At 40.6% G+C, this 21,720-nt stretch overlaps 1 protein-coding gene and 1 non-coding gene across 4 annotated transcripts in view; one reads left to right on the top strand and one right to left on the bottom strand.

Annotated features, from left to right (window-relative positions):
• Nucleotides 1–4,854: 4,854 nt before the first annotated feature.
• Nucleotides 4,855–5,045, top strand: LOC113527007 (U2 spliceosomal RNA). Its single transcript, XR_003402829.1, has one exon. It is a non-coding gene; the product is annotated as a U2 spliceosomal RNA (small nuclear RNA).
• A 12,751-nt stretch (nucleotides 5,046–17,796) lies between these two features.
• cdon (cell adhesion associated, oncogene regulated) overlaps nucleotides 17,797–21,720 on the bottom strand; it is a 48,038-nt gene continuing 44,114 nt past the window's right edge. For all 3 annotated transcript variants that reach the window (XM_026914000.3, XM_026914001.3, XM_053234870.1), the window contains exons 15-19: nucleotides 21,328–21,519; nucleotides 20,672–20,967; nucleotides 20,233–20,312; nucleotides 19,314–19,573; nucleotides 17,797–18,514 (exon numbers count right to left, since the gene is read on the bottom strand). In XM_026914000.3, coding sequence (XP_026769801.2) covers nucleotides 18,366–18,514; nucleotides 19,314–19,573; nucleotides 20,233–20,312; nucleotides 20,672–20,967; nucleotides 21,328–21,519 — 977 coding nt within the window. In that variant the 3' untranslated portion in view covers nucleotides 17,797–18,365. The remainder of the gene's footprint in view (nucleotides 18,515–19,313; nucleotides 19,574–20,232; nucleotides 20,313–20,671; nucleotides 20,968–21,327; nucleotides 21,520–21,720) is intronic.

The following is a 21,720-nucleotide window of genomic DNA, read 5'->3' as shown; positions in this document are numbered from 1 at the left end:
AAGATTGAAAAATGATTGCACCGATCATTCTGAGGACAGTGACATTTCTTGTGGGAATCCATGAATCATACTGTAGAAAAACTCTCTTTGTGTTTCAGCTTTTATAAACTTGACCTACACACACACATGTGGCAATATGCCCCATTTGAAACAATAACTGTCTCAGGCAATCTGGACTGCATTATACTGCTCCCTGTCTGTTGCTGGCTTTTTTTCCCCCCACTCTTTCTCTCTCCCACTCTCTCCTGTCTTATCTGCTTTCTCTTTCAGCTGGTCATATTCTTTTCATTAATACACTTTTCCCACAATGCATTGCTGCCTGGCAAATGTTTCACAGTTAGGGGCATTGGTGTGCATGCACGTAAGCCTGCATGTAATTTTTTGTGAAGCCAAAAGTTTCCTTTTGGTCAGATGATAAGCCGTTTTGATTTTGTGGAGAAAACATTTAGAAATCAAATCTAATCTAATTTGCACACATCAGCATACATTTGTGGAATGTACACTCCTGGGCAAAAAAACAAAAAAAAACACCAAGCTCAAAATGGCAAAATGTTAAGATTTTAATGGTCTTAATGGTCTTAACAACAAATCATTGGTTAGGAAAATAGCAAGAATTAAACAAATAGATAAAAGAACTTTGCATGCAATAGCTTTTCCCTTTGACTTTAAATGTTTAAGCCTCGTGGCCCTTGATGGCTGTATCAGGTGTGGCAGACAACCAAATAATGACTAATCTTTTAAGAAAAAAAAAACATCCTAGAAGATCTTTTTGGAAAATTTTTTATGCCCAGATGTGTTAGTTTGAATTTCACATCAAACATTTTAATCATTATCATGATTTTACTTTTGCACACAAGAAGACTATATAAAGGAATTTCCCTGTTTCTAGCTTTTCCCCAAATAAACAGTTCACTGCAGCAAAAGTAAACAAGCAAATGGTGGCAAAGGAGCTCTCAAGAGTGCATCTGTTTAATTCTCGCTAATTTTCTGACCAAGTCTTAGCCAGTCTTTGCATCTGCATCTGTTTATACCTACTGAGTATTAGAAACAATTAATGACCAGAAAAGCGAAGCAGGAGGAGAGAGAGATACTGAGAGTCGGTTGATGCTTGATAGAAATGTTGTACCTTGTTCATGTGGGCAAACAGCCAGGTTCACTTCTCTCACCATGTGATGACAGCCATCCTCACAACCTTGGAAGATGTACTTTTTTAAAATACAGCCTGTGGAGAAATACTTTACCGTAAGTGTGCACATTCAATTGTGTATACATGTTTGTATATGTTAAAGACCTGGCCGTACACACACACGCACACACACTATTCAGAGTTCCTACCCCCTTCTGCTTGTAGAATGCTGTCCCTGTAATTGATACCAGACGCTGTTTGAGTTGCCAAGAGCGATCTATACAAGCTTACAGACAAAGATTCTACCATTTCCAGATGGGGGAGGCACACAGGAGTTCATTTTATATATATATATATATATATATATATATATATATATATATATATATATATATATATTTGATTTCATTTTCCTTTCCAAATAAAGAAGCATATATCAAACTGCATAGCGCTTAAAGTCTGTTACTGCAGATAAGGTGGACAGAGAGAAGTAGAATGATTTCCTTAGAATGATTTGTTTACTCGTTTGTTTTTGTGTGTGTTGTGCTCCTAATGACTAAGAAAAGCATTTCCTTCTGATGTCATTTCAATGACATCAGTGTCATTTAGAACCTACTGCGTAAAATGTAGTCTGGTTCTCATTGAGAGGGAGAGCAGTGGGTGCGTGCCCTTTCAGCGGCTCTGATAAGCAGATTGAAGAGATCCGTCCAGTTTGGGAAGCTCTAAATTTCCAGTTGACTGCAAACAACTGTGATAGGAGCTTATAAGAGCTTATCTTGTATTGTATTATCTTATTATCTTGTATTTTAATAGTCTCCAGACTGGCAGTCGTACAAAATGAGTTCGACATTACCTCATCATGCTCATACGTAAAGACCAGTAGACAATCAGGGTACTATCTAAGCCTGCTTCACATGTCCATAAAGTGCTTAAGGAACTGCACAGTAACTCTTTTAAGAGACTGTTGGCCAACAGCAGGAAGCAGTCTTTTCCACTCTGTTCCACTCCCTCTGTTCTAACAACCACTAGAGACGGGCTTAAAGCACATGGCCAGGAACAGCGGCCCTATCATCTGCCTCTTTCATGCTGAGCTGGCCTTGATATGTCCAGAGAATGCAGCTGCCTGGCCAGGAGGGAGAGTGGAGAAGGCCAGTGTGAGGATGTCTTTAAAGGTCTTTTCTTCATATTTCTTTCAGGTTGCAGCTGGAGTTCTACTTTCCCTGGTTATTTTACCCCTTTAGCCATGTAATCGAGAGAAACAAGACCAGATCGTAAAGCCTAATTGGGCATAGTTGGGAACTGGTTTCGAGGCTGATATAAAATCATATAAATAAAACTGAATGCTGGCTTGGAATGACACAAGATTATGGGCCTAATGTTGAAGAAATAAGAAAAAGATCTTAGATGCCTTTCCTTTTGAATAAGAGCAGACCCATGGTGCTCCTGTGGGTTTGTAAACACAGCTCCTGAGCAGGCCAGGGAGAGAGCAAAAATGTGTAAAGAATGTGCCAGAGGTCAAGTGTGCTGTCTGGCCTTTCACCAGATGTTTACAATTGTATCGTTCTGGTAGGAGCTCCCAGTGTTGAGCCACCAACTGCAAATTGAGCCATCTCATGGCTGGATAAAGCATGTCAAGTCCCCAACAGAAGAATATCCGATTCTGGATTTGTCTGCTATTTCAGAAAAGATCCGGCATGCATGAGATCCTGTCATATAATGTGCATGAAGAAAGACCTTTTTTTTTTAAAAAAATATCCCCCTCCCTTCAGTTTCTGTTTACATGGCATGGAAAAACAAAGAAGCCTGTCAGGAGCCACCTGCTCATGGAGCATTGTGGGTAAGCACTTCCGTGCACTTAAACAGCTGAAGCAGAGCTGTTAAGGGAATGGTCGTCAGGCAGTCTTTCCCTCCGAATGGTGGGGACAGGAGGTGAATTAAGATGAACAGGAAGACGGGGCTGAGACAGCCGTGTCAGATTGTCATAGCTGCTACAGGCCCACGCTGCTCCAGCTCCCTGATGGCCGGACGGAGGAGTCTGCACATAGTGCATAAACGCTCCACGCTACATTAGAGGCCAGAGCCTTTCCACATGTTGTTTGCAGAAAGCCTCAGTGGTGCTCACAGCCTTCTCCCCAGCTGCCTTTTTCTAGGTCAGTTTGTCTACCCCCTCTCACAGACACACACACTTTCACTGACAAGATTCTGTGCACTCCTTCACAGTGGTTCCTTCGCAACCATGGCAAACCCTGTCCCAGCTTTCATGGTTTACACACACACACACACACACACACACACACTCGTACACAGTCACAACCCCATCAGGACTCTCTCAGCAGCATTATAGTATGTCAGTTTGACTGAGTGACAAATACACCTTGCTTATATGACCAGTGTATCCCACTTATACCACAGCAATTTGCCAGTGACTACAATTTATAATTTATAAATGAAAAAGACATCTTGCTTTTTAACCGTTTATTTAATTTAACGCTATTGAACGTCTGCGAGACTAGTTTGTTTATATTATCACTCACATAACAGTAGCTATAAACAGTTTTTTATAAACATTTTTTCTCTCTCTCGCTCTCTCGAAGTTAATAAGGCAAAAATAAATACAGCTTGTCATGTTACAGAGAAGCCGGAAAACTCAAAGCACTCTGTCCGGAAGAGTCTCCCATAGCAAAAAATTTACTCACCGTAACAAATAAATATCTAAAAGAAAGCTGAGCAAAATTAACGATTATATATTTTTCTTTGTTAAAATTGATTTATTATTACTCTTACATAGATTATGTAGACTGTCTGCCATACAAGTCCCTGTGTATAAGCTGTTATTATAGAAAGGATAACAGAACAAGCACATTAATATCATATCATTTAAATTACAGCCAGAACTTCTGTCAGAGCTATGCTGTTATAGAATACTATAGAATTAATCAATACCTTCTAACCAATCAGATTTGAGTATTCAACAACGCTATGGTATATATTTATTTACCACATCAATCAGCTTATGTAATTTCTGTTACTTGTGTACTTTTGTGTTCCTATTTTGCTGTTTATTTGTTACACATCTTATTTTTTGTGCAACTAGCAGTAAAAAATATGGTAGGTTCTTTCTATCAGATTTACTCAGAGCCCCCAACCATGTCACTGCATAATTTGCACACTGCCATCTCAATTCCAAACATTGTTCAGAAGGAACATGAGAATTATTTATTTATTTACTTACTTACTTTCTTACTTACTTCTTGCTTATTTACTTAGAAAGGCACTCAGTGATGTTCACACTGTCCTTTATGAGCTTGTAGCCCTCTGGTTTCTGTAAATAGCTTTCTTTCTGCACAGACCTAAAAACAGACTGTCTGCAAAACATGAAACAAAATGCAAAATAACAATTCTAATAATGTTCACAGTCATGCAGTACTACTCTGTCTCTAACTGGTACACGGAGTGCATATTCGAGCCTGCACATTAGGAGTGTAACACAATGCCATTGTCTGTATCTGTTTAGTGCTTAAAATATTTGCGTCTGTTTTCACATTCAGATTTAAACCCAGGATCCACGGTGGCATGTAGAGCGTCTAAAGTGACTGACAGGAGGCCCATCCAAACACAAACAAGTCTTCTGGACTAGAAGTCAGTTTTTCAAATAGGTTTTCTGAGCCACGTAGTACACTTTTGCTAAGGCTATGGCTTAATCCATTTTTTATCATGTTCTACACATCTTCGCTTCTCAGCCTTTTGGCTAAGATCAAGTGTAGTATCTGTTCTTATCAGTTTAATATCTGATACATCCCCTACCTGGGGACCATATATTAAATTGATTTTTGGAACAAGGAGATGGAATAGGGGCTTGCTTCATCCACTCCACGCATCGACCTGGTATTGCAGTACTTCCAGGAATGCTGCACCCCCTGGGCGGTGGCGGCTCAGTGGTTAAGGCTCTGGGTTACTGATCAGAAGGTTTGAGCCCCAGCACCGCCAAGTTGCCACTGTTGGGGCCCTGAGCAAGGCCCTTAACCCTCTCTGCTCTAGGGGTGCTGTTTCATGGCTGACCCTGTGATCTAAACCCAACTTCCTAACAAGCTGGGATCTGCAAAGAAAAAGAATTTCACTGTTCTGTAATGTATATTTGACAAATAAAGGCTGCTACTGCTTCCAGGTTACTTGTACAAGTAAGAAATAAAAAAACATTGATTATTACACACTTAACTTTTTGCCTCCAAAAACACTGGGAGATAAAATGCACCTTCCTTTTCCTGAAAATCTTGGGCTAGTCTCAAGTCTTTTGTGCAGTCTTTGATTTAGGACACATTATCTATTCAGTCTCAAAACTGCATTAGTACTCGATAACGTTCCTACTGTACATGAGTCAGAGCTCACCTCTGTGCTGTGCAGTCTCTCAAACAACCATCGTCTAAAGAGAATGGATCTGAGACTGTGCATGCATGCTCAACGCTGTAACTCACAAGAGACGTGACAGAAGCCTGGAAAACATGCACTTATACACACACAGGCCTTCTCAGCTCAGAAAGGAATGCTGCATTAAATAACCTGCAAATTAACCACACACTCAGCTCATATCTGTACACATTCAGACATGCTGTATATCTGCATGTTCACCTTTCACAATAAGAAGAAAACACAGTAAAGAAAATGCATCCATAACCAAAACTAACATATATGTGACCGATTTATTCATTCTTAATTTTGCCATATCTTAAACCCATCTCTTTCTTTTTTTTATCAATATCTGTTGATTTTCTATATCTCATCATTTCCAGTGATTAGCATGTATCTCACTTCTTCCATGTTCTCCATATATCTAAAATGACAGTGAATATCACTTAAAACAATTAAAGCATGTTACTACAGTATATACTGTAGTATATATTATAGAAATAGAGACTACGTGAACAGTGCAACCAACAGGTTTCCCTTTCCTCCTATCAGAGCATTGCACATGTGCTGCCAAATCCCAGACCAAATCTGCCTTCTAAAGAGCATAACACCTGCAAGTTCTTACACAGCACATTGATAAGGCTCAAAGCATTCTCTGATCTTCCAGTCTGCACCCCCACAGTTAGCTCTTTCCTGCCCTATCTCCTCTCGCTTGTCCGAACTCCTTAATACAACCCACTCCCACAACATTTTGTTTTTCAAACGACTCACATTTTCCAGTCATCTCCTCCCTCCTTCATTCTCTCCCTCCCTGGCCCATGGGTCTGCCAGAGCAGATGTGTCCAGGGCTTTGTGTAAGATCGTAGAGTTCTGCAGGGCTGAGACTGCTTTAACAAGGGCTGTGCTTCACCAGTATGGAATTTGCTCAGCCAGCATACCCTGGCTCATCCTCCCACTAAATTACAAATCACCTCTCTTCTTGAACCTGTGATTCTACACAAACTGTGGGAGGTAGTATCTGCTGTGCTTCAGAGGAAGGGCAGAATTGTTTTCGTATGAATAAACTCAGAATGTACCCTAGGTTCCCTAGGGTTCCTTTTTGGTTTTTTTTTTTATTTTTTATTTCAGTAGTTCTGAAAGTGGTTTCCTTTCTGCCTCACAGTTCCAGGGTTCTGGGTTCAATCTTGAACTCGGGTTACTGTCTGTGCAGAGTTTCTGTGCATGTTCTCCTGCAGTCCACGTGGATTTCCTCTGAGTTCTCCAGTCTCCATCCTACCTCCCTTCCATTCCTGGCTCATGCCCAGTGTTCTCGGAATAGGCTCTGGATTCACCGTGATCCTGACCAGGATAAAGCGGTTACTGAAAGTGAGTGAGTTCTAAAAGTCTAAAACAGTTTTGTTAAATGGTAACTCTCAAAAACGAAAAGTTAACATTGTTTACTAAAACACTAGTGGTAATTTCTGTAATGCACAGAGGACCATATTGATTCCACACTCACCAAAACTCATAATGATGTACTGAGTCATCCTTTAAAAATTGTCGATTTAATTAGTAATTAAATATCACCAGCTATAAGAAACAAGGACAGTACTGTGGTGCAGCAGCTTCACTTGTTCTCCCTGTGTATGCATGGGTTTCCTCCAGGTTCTTTGGTTTCCTCCCACCTCCCAAAAACATGCCAGTAATTGGACTGGTCACGCTAAACTGTGAATGAGTGTGTGCATGGTGCCTTGTGATGGACTGGGATCCCAAGGTATATTCCCTGGTACTGGCTTCAGATCCGCTGTGACCCTGACCAGGATAAAGTGGCTACTGAAGATGAATGAATGAATGAAACAACATGAAGAACACAACACAAACAGCTGATTGAGGCACAACCATTTCAGATGAGCCACATGTGGTCGTATGGTTGCTCTGTTCTGGCATGATGTAATGTGTGAATTGTAAATATGAATAAAAGCACATTTCAGTTATAAAGTGTTTCCATTCTTAGGCGTTTACTCAAACTAATCACAGAACATACAGTGTCATTGGCTTTAGATGTTATATGTTCATGATCTCTGGGTCTTTGTACCAATGGCTCTGCTGAAGTGACTGATCACAGAATGAACAATTTTCACCAATAGAACCTAATCAATATTTAGGTATGGGTGTTACTACAGACAGCTGTTGTATCTATGTGGAAATAGTCTATTTCCCATTGAGCACTGACATGTCCAAATGATGTCCTTTAAATATCTGACGTTCAAAAGACACCCACTCAGTATTTCAAACAGGTTTTTGTGCCATCATTACTGATGTCTTTTCAACATTCATCCTTATTATACTAAAGTTTACATTTTACCTTAAGTACAATAAGGTTTTATTTCTAACAAAATAAGCACATTTCCACACAACACTCCAAGGTGGGTTTGTCTCTACATGTGAGTCAGCTGTACAAATCTCTGCCAATCTCTCCACTTCATTGCAATGTTGCATTGCCACTAACAGCTCGTGCATTTGGTCCATGTCCACTGCACTCATTCTCTCCACAGGGCTAAGCAACCCAACCCTCTTTTAGCTGCTGTTCTTCCTGTGAATGTGCCTCAGAGGAGCTAGTCTTCCTTTTCCTAGTGGGCCTTGAAGTTACATCTGTTGCTCACTTCACTCTTCACTGCACTCCTGTAGTGTCAGGGGAGATTGCAGCAGTTCTTGCATAGCCTGCGAGGTGCGCTTGCCATATCGGCAGTGCCATTATGCTGCAGTTAGGGAAAGGCTGTGTACGTGCTTGGTGAAGATAGTTTGGTCCAAAGCAATTTGGCCTTGAGCCTTTGTACCCTGAAATACAGGAGATTAAGAAATTGTGGTTTGAAGTAGTTTGAAAAGGTTAAATAATTCACAATTAAAATTTCTGAACTTAAAGTTACACTATAAAGTTATGATATTAATTAATCTGTGTTTGCAGCACTTGGGCTGGACCCTGAGCTCGCGGTACTCTCTGTGCAGAGTTTTACATGTTCTTCCCGTGTTCATGTGGATTTTCTACCACTGTCTAAAAAAACCATGCAGGTAGGTGGATTGGTGTGCTAAAAGTGTGAATCAGTGTGTGAATGGTGTCCTAAGTGGGACTGGCATCCTAACCAGGGTGAATTCTCCCGCCTAGTGCCCAGTGTTCCCGGGATTGGTTCTGGATAGGAAGAAGGAATTTTCCTGCCAGTGTGAATTTATTCTTGTATTATTTCAACAACATCTAGAATCATAGAAGAATGATGATTTGACGTTGTATGGATTATTGAATAGGAAAAAGATAGGTTGACCTTGTTTTTTTTTAGGTTGACCCTGTCGATATATTTATTCATTATAATATATAGCAAAGACTGACTTATTTAAACTTAACATTAAGTGACACATTTATGACTTATCATATTTATGAAATATAAAATAAATCTAATAATCTTAACCTCAGGTCTAAAATCTCTGAGAATGGAAGTGATATTATCAGTATGATTAGGCTAATTTGCACTGAACTGATTAGGCCTAGTTACATAGCCTAATATAATAGTCAGCCTGATGTTAGCTAACTTATTAGCAACCTTGGCTACTGGTTTATACATTATAATGTTTAGCCTAATATTAGCTAGCTTTATAGTGCCACTATTACTGGTTAGGCTAATAGCTTTATTATGTTATGGCTATTTTTTCCTATCAGTTAATTATATTCAAGAAAACCCTCATCCTTCAATCAGATATCTAAAAAGAACAGTGCATAATATTAAAATATATTAAACAACAAAAACAGTGATAGGAGCGTATCTTGTCTCACACTCAGACCTGTACCTCAACAGCTTCTTGTGTTTCACAGGCAAACTTGCTTTGGAAGACATAACCATAACCAGGACAACTATGATGTTGTTGTGCAAAATATTTGAACTCTATGGCAATCTCACACAGAGCGTAAATTTCATTCTCTGCCCCATACCACTGGTTTTCAGCTGCTCTGCTATTTTTTGTGAAACCGGTTTGATTTTATTGACTATTATGCTATTCTCACCACTGTGAAGACCTAGTATATGCAGGTATGAAAAGATGTGTATGAAAATATTGGACAAATCTCGTCCCTTATGGACTTAATAAGGGAGGCAACATTATATATTTTTTTAATATGAGATGATCCAGTATTATATGGGATGGGTGGCAACCCTGTCTGGGATCTAGAGCACCTGATCATATAAGAGGTAAAGCCAGTGATAGGCCTGCTGTGGTTAGATGTGAGTATATGCAGTGTTATTAGCCTAGCAACAGAAGCCATTTATAATTGAAATGTGTTGCATCACATTACATCGTGCAGCGTGCAGTTGTGTTACTGAGCTCAAATAAACAGAGTGGCCACATGCAGCAAGTCTGAAATGATTGTACCTCATTCAGCCAGAATTGCATTGTATTTGTTTACTATTAAATGTGTGTGAGGCCTATAAAAAATAACTTTGTGATTGACCTGGTACCTCTGCATCATCTCAGGAGGTCTCTCTGAATACAGAGGATTGTGTGTACACATCATTTATGTGTCAGTGCTGCCATATTTGTCTACTATCAACAGTTTATGCCTCAAGCATTTCTGAACGGTCCCATTTAAGAGTATTCTTAAGGCTAAAGAATTTTTGTGCATTGCTCTTGTTCTAGTGCTTAGTGTAGAAGTGAATTTCAGGATCTCTAAAAACATTTTGCTATTTAAGACCAAAATTTTGAGCAGCCAATATCTACTAATACACCTGACTCCATCACTGATAATTAATGATGATAAGACTGTTTATCATCAAAGAGGACTTTGTTTATCATCAAAGAGGACTCTAATCGAGTTCCGCTGTTTAGGATTATCTTTAACAAGGAAACCAGTCCCAGAATAACCTTTTCAGCCAAATTTGAGGTTGTCAGTCATACAGAAGAGCCCCAGTGATTGTTGGCCAGCGAATAAATAATGTATAATGTGTTTTCTTCATATTGAATCTAGTTTAATTTCAGGTTTGTTACGGGCAGATGGAATTTCAGTAGGCTGTCCCTCTTTACCTTTTCAATAATGCATGATAATCCTGACACTCTACACATCGTCTCAGAGAGAGAGAGAGAGAGAGAGAGAGAGAGAGAGAGAGAGCAGAAACTAACTGTAATAAATTATTGAAACTCAGGTGCAGCTTGAACATTTCGTCTGTACCGTAAGTATAGCTGCAGGTGGTTTGGATGGTCTAGTAAACATAGGCTGATCTTCAAGTATTCTCCAAGCATCTGTAGTCTGCAGATCTGCTATTACTATTTCCCGTGGTTTGTGGCACTATGGGGATTCACCTGGAAAGAGCTCTGCTTTTTTGCACACTGCTAGTTCTGACACAAGGTAAGGAACACAATGTGATGTATCACAGTCTGTTTCATTATAGACAGAGTCAGATAAATTACTGTATGTTCAGTGATATGGCAACAGGAGAGCGTCAGATGTTCTGCTTGAAGAGAGTGCTCGATCTTTATTCTATCTTTGGTGGCCAGAGAACGCTCCATTTAGTTGAGATATTTTCCTAAGGAAAGCAATTCTCTCATTGGTTTTAGGCTTAAATGTAAGTACTTAGACTTTCAAACCATCAAAGATTAAGCTCTTAAAAGGAACTAGGTAATGATAATTATGCTTAAATACTTTCAACATTTCATTAAAGCAAATATCTTTGATCTTAGTTAACTGACATCAAACATGGCAATTTCAACTTTTAACTGTAGAAGATTTCCAAATTTAGGAGATTGCACTTTGACTTCCAGGCTACTGACAAACTTTCAACCTGTCTTTCCTTCCCTATACATGTGTGATCCACATGAACACGGATGTGGATCATTAGGCCTGGAGATCCCTGACCCTGACCACATCGACTACATCAGACAACAAGCAAGGGCTGTGATAAACAGCACTGTGTCCCTGCACTGTGGGTCCTCCATGCCAACTCTCTTTATCTGGGTATTTTCCAAAATGGAGTCTGATAGCAATGAGGCCCTTGCCTACAACTATGGCCTCGGGCCCAAGACCCTTCCGCTGGCCAACACTCTAGGTGACCCCTTCTTGGCAGCCAACACATCTAGCCTTCTAATAATGAAGATACAGGCTGAGGCAGAAGGGCTTTACACATGCCAGGCTCTTTACGACACAGATAAAGGGCCGAGAGTTACATTCTACTATACCCGTTTGAGCCTTCAAGGTCAGCAAAACACAGCCAAGGGGTCGACAAGTGTGTGAGGAATCTCACATGCCTTCATTAAAACGTGAAAAAAAAAAAACAACCAGCAATATGTTATTATTCACCATATACATCTCTTTGTCTCTGATGTAACACTAATGGATGGTTGCAAAATGTTAATAACATTTGTTTCCTCTTTTCAACATTGTCTTCATTTATTATAAAAATTTGATAGTTTCCTCATATATGAGTCAATCTCCTGAGTGGCAAAAAAAAACACATCTGAAGAAGTGGTCCACCCAGAACTGGCTCTTGCACCACGACAATGCACTTGCACCCACTGCGTTCTCAACCAAGGAGATTTTTACCAAAAACAATGTGGCCATCACTTCACATCCACCATATCTCATATTACAACTCGCTCCTTGTGACTTCTTTTTGTTCCCGAAATTAAAAATGACACTGAAGGAGAAAAAATACGCCACCATGGAAGAAATCCAGAAAAATTGCAGGAGGTTCTAGATATGATGACTAACGATGACTACAGGAAATGTTTCAAGGAATGGGAAAAAGATACCACAGCCATCTGTGGCCAGGAGTCCAGGGGAGTGTACGTGTCCCTACTTTTTGGGTGGGAGGGATGGCATTAGTCAATTCCCTGTCCAAAGGAAGAAACACATGTTTATACTTTGCCTTCCCTGGTTGGTGACATTTGTGCAATATTGGAGAAGATGGGACGTGGGTGGGGATTGTCCATAACTGAACTGGAAGAAAAATAGGTAGAATGCAGAAAAAAAATTAAATTGAACTCATCAGTGGGTGATGGGATTGTGCACATTAAGGGCCAGTGGCAGCTCAGGGGTTAAGGCTACTGAAGACTATCTGAAGGTTGTGGGTTCGAACCCCAACACTGCAAAGCTGCTACTGTTGGGCCCTTGAGCAAGGCTCTTAACCCTCCCTGCTCCAGGGCTACTGTATCATGACTAACCCTGTGCTCTGACCCCTTCTTAACAAGCTGGGATCTGTGAAGAAAAGAATTTTACTGTGTACCTGTATATGTGACAGTAAAGGCTTTTATCTTTCTTCCCCTACTGTAATTGTTTAGTTATACAAATTATATACAGTGCCTCCAGAATTATTGTCTCTCTCTTCATGAAAGTGAGCAACAATTTGTCATGACGCAGAGTCGGCAACTGCAAGTGCAGTTTAGAGATTTTATTGAAACACTGAAACACATCCAAAATATGAAGAAAAAAGATCATAAACTGAGACAGGCAAGAAGTCAGGCGATCTACAAGCTCCACTGTGAGGACAAATCCAAAGAGCAAAACAAGATCAAAACCAGAATATCAAGCCACAAAAATGCAAGGCTTGGTAAGTTCAGGTATGAGCACACTGACTGTTACTTCACAACTGAGTCCAAAGTCTGGTTATATACTGCAGGGTGCAAGTGTAACAGGGAACAGGTGTGTGTTATTAGAACTGAGGAACGTGCCGGTGGAGTGTTGTGCTGGGGATTGTAGTCCATGGCGGCCATGTTTGTAGGCTGCGGTGTGTTCTGGGAAGTGGAGTTTCTGTTGGATTCTGGTGCTTATGTGGTATAATTAATCTATAAAAGGAATAACACATACAGTAAATGATATTTTTGAGCCACCATATTTAAAGTGGCTATCTGGTGCTTTTCCTTGTATTCAATCCCTGTTTGTTGCCACAACACATTTGTAGTTGTTATTTTTTATAGGCCCAGTTGTATTTCTAATTGGCGAAGTTCACTGAGGAGTGTGCCTTCTTCACTGGATGTTCATGGGTGTCCATTTCTCAGTTGGTCCGCAACACTTCCAGTCTTTTTGAATTTGTTAATAAGTTTAGCAGCATTGTCGTGTGTGATGTGCTTATATATATATATATATATATATATAAACTAAGTATGGAGAATTTTGGAAGACATTTTGCTAAATAGTGTTAATTTCCCCTATTGGAGATATTTGGAACACCCTGTACATTTGAGTCCAAAATTATTTTCATCACTCATTCTTCAATGTTCTTTCTTGGATAGCCTAAAGACAGAAATTGATAATAACAGTTTACACACAAGTCTCCATTACTGAACAGCTGATACAAGAAACCTAAAGTCAAAACTCTAATGATGCTCATACTCAAGTTCCTATTAACACACTTAGCACTGCTTGACTTTATAGTATACAGTTATAGAAGTGGAATGATCTATAATCACACTATCCAGTGTCACCCAGATGAGGATGGGTTCCCTTTTGAGTCTGGTTCTTCTCAAGGTTTCTTCCTCTTGTTGCCTCAGGGAGTTTTTCCTTGCTACTGTTGCTTCTGGCTCATTAGGGATCAATGTAAATTAAAATTTTGTATCCGGATTTCTGTAAAGCTGCTTTGTGAAAAGTGCTATACGAATAAAAGTGAATTGAATCATTTATCAGGATCTAGAGCATAACCTGGGGACGCTGGGCATGAGGTGGTAATGATAATTACACCTACACTTACTACTGCACCCTGAATGGGACACCAGCCTGTCGCAGGGCACCATGCACACATTAATGCACCCATTCACACCTAGGTGCAAAGTAATGTAGCCAGTCCACCTACCTGCATATTTTTGAGAGGTGGGAGGAAACCCGAGAACTTGGTGGAAACCTACACGGACACAGGAAGAACATGCCATTCCCAAATTATGAACAATAAATGTGTTTTTGTGGTAAAGGAGTTTTCATTCTTTGATCCAATTCAGCAAGTGTTTATTTTGGAGATGTCTATAATTAATGCAGCACATATTAAATGTTAATGATTTAATGCAATGTACTTATTCTTGTGATGTTTGCGTGAGGTAACAGCTGGTCTGTTGGTACACCTCAGCAGTTTTTCATCATTGCTCTAATTATGATTTCTAAATCTGACAGAAGGGAAAGAATGGCAGAGCTGCCTAGTCACACTTGCCCTGCACAAAGAACCTTTATCGTAGTCAACGGTTCTATGGAAAACACACACTTACTCAATTATATAGTGTATACTTATCAAATAATGACAAAACCAGAAAAAAAAGGAAACTCATTCATTAGTATTTGCTACTTCTGGCTCTCATACCGAGAACTAACGCTGTGGATTTTCTTTTGGCTGTAGAAAATAATCCAGCGCTGGAGCAGAGCCAGCCCTGAAACGATACATGTGGTAGAATGACTTCTTGCAGATAAACAGCTTGAAAAGCTACTTCAAATCAGCCTGCTCCCAGAGACTATATTAGAACGTTGTTACAGAGCTTGCAGAAGAATGGTGGGCAGGAGGAAAGCAGGAGAGGGTGCTAACAGGTCCTGTCAAAATGCAGGAGAAGAATTCAGCGGACTGACAATAGATACACTTGTTCCCATGATGCCCTTAATAAGAGTTTGGAGCTCAGGCCAGGAGAGAGTTAAACAGAGCTGAGAGACTGATGGAGGAAGAGAAGCAAATAAGATGTCTTATTGAAACAGATAAGCCTTATAATCAGTGTCAGTCTGTGGTGATATTAGATGGCTAAAATTTAATATCTATCAGTAGCTTGACAAGTAAAATATTAGAGTTGACCAATATAATATCTCCCATCTCCCAAGGTCTCATTGTTAATAATAATAGCACACACACACACACACACACACACACACACACACACACACACACACACAGGCAGAGAGGGACCTACATTACGGATTTATCTTTTTTTTTTTTTTTTTTGGTGTTTGAAGTCCGTAATGCTCCACTGGCTTCATGGCGTGTTTCCTCTGAATAACATATAGTAAACAAAAATGTTCTAACCCTTTCATTCAAACAAACAAACACACTGAAACTTATTGTCATCTCTTCTTTCATGTGATTTTTAGTTTGATTAGACAAAGTGTGCTTAGTCTATATACTTTTAAATTCTCCACCAAGTGCATTTTTTTCAGGGAAAAGAATGACAGAAATAAATAATCCACTTCGTTCATGTTCAAAACACCCACGACTGCATCTGCAACACGACGGCTGATGACGTGTACTGGACGCTTCACTGAAATGGCCTAGAATATATTAGCTCAAACGGAGATCATATCTAGGGGGCGTGTCACTCTGTGTAATCACCTGACACAGCTGTCACTGATTGGCTGCAATGCTGGGCTCGTTACTGTTAGCCCACAGCATCACTTCATATTAGATTGTGGGTTTTTTTTTTACGACCGCTGGTGGTGCTGCTGTACCAGGTTTCACACAAAAAAACAAAATACTCCTCTTTAAACCATTCATTATCCACAAATAAGATGATGTGGGCACCAAAACCGAAACCTTACACTGCTTGTTTTTCTTTAAAAGACTTAGCCCTGCTAGCCCATTGATACGAGTCACCCCTGCATATAATTCATCCTAACCATCAACTTGAGCATCCTGTTTGCATCCCATCTTTACGACAAATGCCTAATTCCTCTCTGGCCTTCCTTCCTTACTGTCCATTGTTTAGCATCGTGCGTTTATTTTCTCATGGACGATTTCCACAAACATTAATCTCAAGCGAGAAGAGATGCTTTGCCCCAGAGCTAGCTACTGATTCCTTTCCTTCAGCAGTCACAGCTCTAACCCTAAGCGAATAATGATCACTCACCATAAGAATAAAATGATTAGTTTATGATTCATTAGTTGATTAGATCTGTATACAAGGGGTAGATAATGACACAAGCATTCAGCTTACGTATAAACACATCTGTAAAAGCACATTTGTTTTCAGATGTTATAATGTAAACTAGAGAAGAGGGGAGTTTATGTGAAAAAAGCTTTGAAGTAATGCTGTGATCAGGCCGCCTGTTTGGATCCTGGCTCCGGTTCCTCAACAGAAGCCTGAGTGACTCTACAGTCCAGACGGTTTAACCTCAAGCCAGAATCTTGCAACAGAAAAAGCATGAAACCACCTCTGTGTGCCTTGGCATGAATTATACATGACCACAAAGTGGCAGATGCAAGCTAACTACACCTCAGGCTTTCTTTCTCCAACCAAATATAGTAGAAGGAAGTGATCATCAGTGGTGGTTAAGGAGTCCTAATTTTCAGAGGAAGTTAAAGTGCAGGAGACACAGGAGAGAAATGCTTGGCTCTGGAAGACTGTAAAGCAGCTGGCCATTGGCACTCACGCATGCAGATAGGTACTACGCTCCATTATGTGGCCCTGAAGCCAACATTACCAAAGCTCTGTATGAGCCCATCAGATAGAGTTTCGCAGAAACACAGCTCAAATTCCACTGAGCTCAGATGCTAATTATTACACACTGTAGCCTTCTAACTTTCACACCAACAACACTCTAGCTCTCTGTACTATTGTTGACCAGTGTTCAATCTGATTTTAAGGCCGCTCAGCTCTAATGTCAGCTCAGTGTGCGCTTCATTAAAGGAAAGGAAGTGAATTAGCGTACATTTTCACAATGAATGTTCCAGAGTTTCCCCAAAAAAAGACCATAGAATAAAAAAATGCCTTGCCTTACACATAATAGTTCTGGTTTATGATCAGAGGTTCGAGAGCAACCATGTGCAATAAACTTATAATGAACACACCGCCAACTGTCTCTATAGACACTTAAATACCTGTATATACTCTGAGGAGTTTCTAACCATACAGGAGAGAGCATCTTCAACCACACAAAACAGTAGTTAGTTTGCCACAATGGGCCCAAAAGGTCAAAAGGTCATCCAGGTCATCCATTGGTTTAGGAAGAACAAAGGACTAGAGAGAACTGAGAGGAGGTGCTAATGTGTAAATAAAGCATTCAGGAAGACTTAGAAGTGATCAATCAACATGGTTGTTGCTGACTAGTAAGAGGCGGGCAAACTGCTTAAAAACAAAGAAGGTCTGATAGATGATGTCCTGCTGTGCTGGTCTGGGATTAGCTCCTCTTCCCCCACATCTGGACTTCACTTCTGCGAGTTGGTGAAAATATGCTTTAGGATCAGTGATAGGGAAAATATTCTTTCTTCAGCTACGAATGTGAAGAAACTTACCTCGTTCCTCCACGATGACTGAAAAGAAACACACACACACACAAGGAGAAGCAGGACACACTCTCTACCATATCTTCTTTATATTATTACACAACTTTACACATACAATGGCTGAACTCCACACTGTGTGGAATGTGGGGAAAACTAAAAATGACAAAAAAATAGAAAGTATTTCATCCAAAAAAGCATAAATAATATAAAAGACTAACTTTTTTTTTTTCTTAAAACAGATACATTCATATGAAAGAATATTTTACTAATACAAAAAATAAATAAGCCATCTAAAGAGTTTTTCTTTTTTTTTTTTTTTGAGTCCTTCGCACAAATGGAAAAGAGAAATAGCACTTCCAAAATCCATTCTTCTGTGCCTACACACTCCCCCCCCATTCCTCCCTCATTCACATCCAGCACAGTAGGTCAATATAGTGTCCTTCAGGTAAAGTCCGAGCATTTCAGCACTGGCTCTTTCCTTTTCTCTGAATACATTTTCACGTTTCTTCATTGTCTGCTGTTCTTGCGTAGGTATGCATGTTTGGGATGTGTATATATGTGAAAAATGCATATTTGTGTGTGTGTGTTTTGTGTGTGTGTGTGTGTGTGTGTGTGTGGATTGCTGCTGTGTGTTTGTGAGTTCATATCTCCTGTGCTGTAGGGTGGATAAGGTCTCCATTTAGACTTGTAGTGGAGATCCAGGCGGTTTTCTCTTTACAGTCCAAATCAGATAGGTCCAGCCTCTCCAAACACATCAGCGGCTCGTCTGAGTTCACACACTGTACTGAATCTGTATGATCATATACACCATGCATGGCGGACAAGGGGAGATGAGCAGAAATCAGTTAGTGTTATGTAATATGAAATAAACTTCACTATAGCAATGTACACTGATCAACACTTACTGGGTGTCAAGGGCAACAATCTGATAGAGCATCTTTATATACACTATATGGCCAAATGTATGTGGACACCTGACCATCGCACCCATATATGGGCCTTCTCTAAACTGTTGCCACAATGTATAGGTTGCACACAATTGTATAGGATGCCTTTTTATGCTGTAGCATTACAATTTCCCTTCACTGGAACTAAAGGGCCAAAACATGTTCCAGCATAATGCCCCTGTGCACAAATCGAGGTTCATGCAGACACATTGTTCATGCAGTCTGCCAGTGTTATCCGGTTATGTGAAAGATCCGGAGTGGCCTGCACAGAGCCCTGACCTCAACCCCACTGAACACCTTTGGGATGAACTGGAATGCCGACTGTGTGCCAGGCCTCCTCACGCGACGTCACTGCCTGAGCTCTAATGCTCTTGTGGCTGAACGGGCAAATCCCCACAGCCATGTTCCAAATCTATTGGAAAGCCTTCCCAGAAAAGTGGAGGTTATTATAACAGTAAAGGGCGACTAAATCTGGAACGGGATGTTCATATAGGTATGATGGTCAGGTGTCCAGAACCTTTTGTCCATATAATGTAGACTCAAAACACAGGCAGAATAGGCAACTATTAGACTTTTGTTTTAAAAAATTTTAATTAAAAAAAGCTCATAGAGTTATGATCTACTGTTGGGCTTCTGGCTCACCTCTGCTATAGTTGGTGCCTGGAACTTCTTGTCCGGTTCCACACTCAGAATTCTGGGATGACGTTGAGTCTGAGTTGACCTGCATCTGCTCTCTGATCATATCCGCCCTCTCGCAAATCCCCAGGGGTGCCGGGCTGTCATTACCATGGCACAGGAGCGAGCCATGGTTCAGAGGCACCATCTCGAGCCCATCAAGCTGGCAAGGTACCAGGTGGTGCTTTAGGCCACCTGAGAAATTGCCATTGGCTTTCGTGTAACACCTGGTCATAAACACAGACATGCATATGAAGTTTTCTGGTCATCCAGGTTGTTAAACTGTCAAGGAGTCAAAGGTCAAAGCAAATGGACTTGTATATAAAAATTCCTTGGATTATAACAAGTCGTGTAAAAAAAAAACAAAAAACAAAATCATTTCCCTAATCCAATCAGCCTCCAGTGCAGTGTGACTCAGCTCCTGTAGGCATTTTATCAAGCACAGGGCCTGTTTATCTATGCTGAGTGATAAAGCCGTATCCACCTTCTTTCTGATACACACACTAATACATGCACATGTCTAAACCCAAAAATATAAATATACACAGAGAGACACACACAAATTGTTGTAAATAAACAGAATCACACACGCACGCACGCACAGCAAACTCTGAATGACTTCTGCTCTTATCAGTTCCATTCACTCCGGCACTCCCCACTGACTTGTGGGAAGTTGAGAAGTAAACAGTGCTGTCATTAAGAGAGCTGCATGGCTGCACGCCGAATAAACTGTTAGTGCTACACACACTAGAACAGATAAACAAGCTACACTGATGGACGTATGCCACAGTGTGTGTGTATGTCTGGACCAGAAAGGACTCTTGAGACCCAGATGATTGGCATTTAGACAGAAAAAGCACTTTCTCCATAGCTGTTTTTCTCTCACCTGTTGTTGTTACAGAAGTTCTGGCAGTTCATGCAGTCAGAAGAGTCCGTCTGGGGTACAGATGTGTACATGCTTCCTCGCTGCCACAGCAGAAGTACAATTAGTTAGAAACCTTCACTTTGATGTTATGTTGCGTCACAACGTATGGAAAAAAACTGGCCGTAGTTTAGTGACTCTAGTTTTTTAAAACTTTTATGTGTGCCCACAGTTCCAAATGTAAAGTACCAAAACGACACATTCAAATTGCTCAAATCTTGGGTATAATCATGAACTAATCACTAATGGTCAAACAGTGGTCATTATTCAGCCATATCTGAAACTTTGTAAGGGGTAATGACTTTTACAAATCTTTGTGGTATCTCTCATATAATTCAGATTACATAAACCCATGTAATTTGTACACTGGTTACAGCCAGACAGGGTGTCTCCACCTACTCACACTGTGCATATGGCGAGGGTGTGTATGCTCAAAGTCCACGGTGCTGTGGGGTAGAGATGTGTCATGGGTGTGGGAATGTCCCAGACTGTAGAGAGGGCCTGAGCCATTTAGTAGTGTCAGACCATTGGGGAGTTTATGGTGGAGGTGATGGCAACCCTGGGGCATTACGGACCCACTGTTCCCGTAGCTACCATGCATGTTGCCGTTGAGCTGGCTGGAGCCAGGTAGTGTTGTGTACTCCATAATGTGACCGTTCATCTCAGCAGGCTGGTACAGGTAACCAGGAGGGTTGTACTCTGTAGAGAGTGAGAGAAACAGAAAGGGACAGAAAGAGACACAGAGAGAGAGAGAGAGAGAGAGAGAAAAAACAAGAAAACAAGAACAAGAGAGCACAAGATAAATATATTTTGCTGATGGTGGTGTCCCAAGTCAAAAAAAAGGTGTAGAAATGGAACATATGAATATTCAGGTCCTTAGGAACACATTACTTGTTTGCCAGCCTATTTCTGTACATGGGATATGTGGGCTACTACTTTTACAGGGACAGCCCAAAGTATTTACTCTGTTACTCAACCCCATTCAGAGCTTCACAGTGCCTGTTGGCGCACAGGAAAACATGGCAGTGGATCACTCCACAGGCCTGGACTGCGACTCACTGTGCATGCTGTGCTGCTGGCGGTTTCTCCACAGGCACATGATGATGAAGATGAGCAGGATGAGCACCATGACACCCAGAATGCAGCCCACGATCAGGTACAAGACGCCACCTGCTGAAGAATTTGAACTGGGTGGGTACACGGCTGGCGGAGTGATGGGCCGCTGACTGGGAACACCAGGAGGCTGACGCGCTGTAAAGATCGAAACAGAGACAGAAAGAAATAAGAAGGAAAGAATATATATGTATATCATGGTATATCAATCCTCCATCTTATAGCAGTATGAACGATGACGTCACAACGTTATCACCAGGTGCGTGTCTTTTTCAGAGGAAACTGTATTGTTTTCTCTGTATTGATAATCTGCTAAAAGCCAAGCGCAATCCTCTTAAC

Source organism: Pangasianodon hypophthalmus, chromosome 6 (genome assembly GCF_027358585.1).
Source record: "Pangasianodon hypophthalmus isolate fPanHyp1 chromosome 6, fPanHyp1.pri, whole genome shotgun sequence".
In the NCBI taxonomy this organism is placed as follows: Eukaryota; Metazoa; Chordata; class Actinopteri; order Siluriformes; family Pangasiidae; genus Pangasianodon; species Pangasianodon hypophthalmus.
This window is presented reverse-complemented; position numbering and strand designations above follow the sequence as displayed.